We start from the raw sequence: 4816 nt of genomic DNA on the forward strand, positions 1-4816 counted from the left end.
CAGATTATTTTTACTACCAAATAAAACCCAAGAGGAGTTGCCCTCTAAAGTCTCCAGAGAGCCACACTGACATCACCTCCAAGCACACAGAGGCATAGTCACTAGAACACAACTGCTGTGCAGACATGGACACCATTAGGGGAGAGGAGGATTCACAACTCTAAAACTTTTTTCAGAGTCCTATACTACGTGACCTAGATACCTTCTTTAACTCATTACACCTACCATCTCTATTCTAGCAGATTGAGCAGTTTTTTTGTGTGTTTTTTTTTTTGTTTTCTGTAGTGATTTGATTTTATTTCCTTCACTTTAAGCCAATCATGAAATTTCACAGTGATTTCTGAGGTGGGGACAGGAGGACGGTGGTGGTGTTCAGAACCATCAGGGCTGTGGCCCGGAGGTCGGGAGCCGAGGAGGCTCAGGCAGGGCGGGCCTCACTGGGGCAGCTGCAGGAGTACGGACTGCCCGGCCGGCAGGTAGGTGATGTTCCTGGAGCAAGAGAGCTGGTACGCGATGTCCTCGGCAGCCTCGAGCTTGCGCAGCTCGATGAGGCCATCCCCCGCGGTGGCCAGTGAGTTGGCGATCAGCTCAGCTGCCTTGGAGTCGCCCTCGGCAGAGATGATGGCTGCCTTCTTCTGCTGCTTAGCCTTTTCCACCACAAATCTGGCCCTCTCTGCTTCCTGCTGAGCCACCTGTTTGGCTTCCACAGCTTCTGTGAACTCCTTCCCGAAGGTCAGATGTGTCAAGGACACGTCGTCCAGGATGAGCCCAAAGGTTGCTGCTCACTCTGTGAGGTCATCGCTCACCTGCCTGGAGACCAGCTCTCTTTGGGTGATCAGTTCTCCGGCATCAAAGCGAGCCACCACCGACTTGAGGATCTCCGTGGTGATGGACGGCAGCACGCGCTCATCGTGGTCCTCGCCGATGCTGGTGTAGATTCGAGGAAGCTGGCTGGCGACAGGCCGGAAGAGGATGCGCAGTGTGATGTTGACATTCTGCAAATCTTTGCTACCAGTGATGACTGGTACATTCCGTGGTCGAGAGCAGCAATCAAAGATAATTGGTTTCTGCACCCAAGGGATGAGAAAGTGAGTCCCTTTCCCTACCACAATGTCCTGCACTCCACTGAATCGGTCAAAGATGACAGCTCTATGCCCAGCATCCACATTATATAAGGCAGAGTTCACCACGCCTCCTGCAACCGCTAAGGCCAAGCCAAATTTGCCGATGGACTCAAACACTTTAGCAGCCATTTTTCCTTCAGTTGGACCCACTCACACCTGCTTTCACTCTGACCTCCACATGAATAGATTGAGCAGTTTTTCATGATAGTAACAACATTTTAGCACAGCAGCAAGAGCCTTGGACAGAAACTGGTAGCTTTGGGTCTAGCTCAGCCTTTTCAACCACAGACAGCAGCTGGTCATCTGGCTTTCTGAGACCTGCTTCCTCAGCTACAGAGGATCTGATCTCTGAGTCAGCCAAAGACCAGCAGCCCTTAACTCATAAATTTTACTAGCTAGACCCACAGAATAAAATTGTGTCCATGGGGATTAAATTTAAGTAAGAGACAAGAGGCAGCAAACGTGCCACTGACATTGGAAATAGGTTTCAGCTGAAAATCATTGCTTCCATCTAGTCCTAGGAACTTGGCTTGGCACTGACTAGCTGCCAGACCTTGGAGGCGCCTCAATCTAACTTCACAGCAGGAAGAGTGAAGGCTCCTCCCTGGGGTCCGTCTGCATGAAGCAAAGCGTTGCAATCCTCCGTGACCTCCCTGGAGGGAAGGTCGGTCTCCTCAGGGACAGCATAGATAGCAGAGTGCTGGGAGGGAACAAGCTGGGTAATCAGGACTGAGGGGAGAACACTGGACCCTCCTAGTGAGGGCGCAAGAGCCCTCTCCTCACGTTTCATGATTCTGCCTCAAAAGACAATAGGTTTTCCCATAGTTCTGTCAGAAAAACTATGTCTTGTTCCTGATTCTCATATACCAGGATGGTAAATGTTTCTCTCTATACTTCCAATCCTGAGTTGAATTACTAACATGTGTAATAACATCTTTGAGTATCTGGAATTCTCCTGTCTCATATGGAAACAAACTAGTGTTACTTCAAGTTCAGTATTGTTTGCATTGTATAATTATACTCATATACTTTAAAAGAAATTTCACACTTTCCACAGATCAAGAGCAGAAGGGACTTCTTTTGTTTATTAATGCATCTCTCTAGACATGAAATCAGAGGATGGGCTCAGCAATCAGAGCCATGTAGCAGGGATTCCCACATATGATAAGAGTGGAACAGAAGCCCAGTTTAGCTTCTGCCACTAAAACACAAAGCTGATGGGGACAGGAATATCATAGTCACAGTATAGACCCAGCAACTACCCAAGTTCCTGGTGTAGTGTGGATAGAATAGGTAATCAGATGAATGAATTAATTCAAGTTAAAATCTAAAATTCTAAAATCCAAGGTTCTTTGAGTCTGTGCCCTGTGTCAAGCACTTTCTTCCTGCCTCTGATTCTTTTCATTAACTGTCTCCCAATGAACTTTCATCTCACTTCCACATTTATGGTGGCCTCATGGACCATCATACTAGTGATCTGACTGCTTCCTTTATTGATAAAATCATTTTTTTTTGCAAATTAATAAATTATGGGGCTAAGAAGAGGACTTAGATAAAGCACTTGCCACACAAGTATGAATACCTAAGTTTGGATCCCCGAAATGCATGTAAAAGCTGAATGCTATGTCAGGCGTCTATAATCCCACTGTGCCTACAGCAAGAAGCAAGGCAGAGATAAGAGAATCTTCCTGGAAGCTGAATGGGCCAGCAAGCTTGGTGAACACAGTGATGAACCATAATAAGAATGAGAGACTTTACCTCAAACCAGGTAGAAAGTGAGGATCAACACCTGAAGTTATTCTTTGACCTTCACACAAGCACTGTGTTGTATGTTCATCCATACACACTCATAGTCATGAACATGCATGCACACACAATACACCCACACCAAAAAATAACAAATAACTATATAAGTGTATTATGCATGCATAATGTGTTATTTTGAAGTACACATTGTAGAATAGCTAAATTAGCTAATGAATGTGTGTATCACTTCACATGCTTTTCATTTCTGTGGTGAGAATGCTTAAAATCTACTCTTAGCAATGTTCAAGAATAGAACACATTGTTAATTAACTGTAACATGAGAAGAAAAATTTCAAAATAATAATATAAAAGAAACAAAACAAAATAAAAATAACCATCAGTTGAGTGCTTAAATGTGTTAAGACTAAGTGTCTTAAATGTTGCAGTCTTTCTTTAGTATTTCATTCATTTGTTTATTTATTTTATTTACTTGAAAGAGAGCACACCAGGGCCTCTAGCCACTGCAAACAAACTCCAGCTGCACATGCCACCACATGCATCTGGCTTACGTGGGTACTGGGGAATCGAACTTGGGTCCTTAAGCTTGGTAAGCAAGCACCTTAACCACTGAGCATCTCTCTAGCCCTTACATGTAGCATGTATTTTCATCAACAAAACAATCCAGATAACTTCATTATCCCACTCCACAGATGAAGAAACTGAGGCAAAGAAAGCATTTTGCGCAAAGAAACCAACTGCCAGGTGGTAGGGCTGAGCTTCCAGCTCAGGCAGGGTGCCAGTGAAGTGGTGCGCTGGGCCTCCAGGCCTGCCAGGTAAGCATCAGTCCTGTGGATCAGTAAACATCCACTGCAGGTCCCCTAGTGAAGAGCAGGATGCTCTGGGTCTGTGGTGCAACATCACCAGCAGCACATCGCACTCCATTAGCCACTCAGAGGCCCTGCTGGTCCTCCCTTAGTTCTCATCAGCTTCAATGATGAGTGCCTTTCCAAGTAAGAGGGTTATAAGTGACAACATCAAGTCATTCAAGACCAACTAGCTAACTTAGTATCAGTTCAAACCAACAGTAGAGAAGATTCAGTCCAAAGAGGTATTTACATAAGCCTTTCATCACTATATACCACAGCTATTATGCTTGGTCTATGATGGATAGGCAACAATTGTTGAATTACTGAATAATTTGTCGGTAAATTTATGAATGGGTAAATTAATAAAAATTTTCAAATGAAGGGCTGGGTACACATCATAGTAGGTAAGACCGTTTGCCTTGGAAGCAATGAGGGCCCAAGTTTGATCCCCAATACCCATATGCCTGGGCCTGACGGTGTACCTGAATGACAGCCATGGTTATCCCTTGGGTCTCCACACACACACATATACACCTGCACACATGCCCACACACATATGAACATACACATGTACATGAACGTCCACCACACACATACACACGAAAAAAGGAAAAAACGTTCAAGCTTGATCTTTTGAGGAGAAGTTTGTCAGGTGCAGTGTCACACACCTATAATCCCAGCACACAGGAAACAGAGGCAGGAAAGTTTCAAGAGTCTTGAGCCAGCCTAGGCAACATAAACAGATGCTGAAAGTTGTCATTCTTTAAAAATACGGGTTTTTAAGATAGCACTATGCTGGCCATCATGGGGGAAACATAAAAACCAAAGTGCTCATACTAAGAACTTGCAGCTGGAACAGAGAAGAATATTAAAAGACCTGAAACTACTAACCTGCGATAGGCGCTGACTTCACAAGAGCATATGATGCTATCCCATCTGCCAGGGTAGTCAACTATGTCCTAGCATATTTCTCTGAATTTAAAATTATTAGCATTGGGTATAAATGTTGGTCATTTCATTGGTGGAGGAATGCAGCACAGAACCCTGTCATTTATTATAAATACACGCATAGTAAGAGAA

The 4816-nt window shown here is 44.4% G+C and overlaps 1 protein-coding gene across 1 annotated transcript; it reads right to left on the minus strand.

The window, feature by feature from the left end:
• Nucleotides 1-285: 285 nt before the first annotated feature.
• LOC101602033 (prohibitin) lies at nt 286-1308 on the minus strand. Its single transcript, XM_004664872.3, is given in 1 exon segment — nt 286-1308. A coding segment is annotated over 1 exon segment (819 nt). The 5' UTR covers nt 1254-1308; the 3' UTR covers nt 286-434.
• Nucleotides 1309-4816: the final 3508 nt, after the last annotated feature.

Source organism: Jaculus jaculus, chromosome 1, assembly GCF_020740685.1.
Source record: "Jaculus jaculus isolate mJacJac1 chromosome 1, mJacJac1.mat.Y.cur, whole genome shotgun sequence".
NCBI classification, from domain to species: domain Eukaryota; kingdom Metazoa; phylum Chordata; class Mammalia; order Rodentia; family Dipodidae; genus Jaculus; species Jaculus jaculus.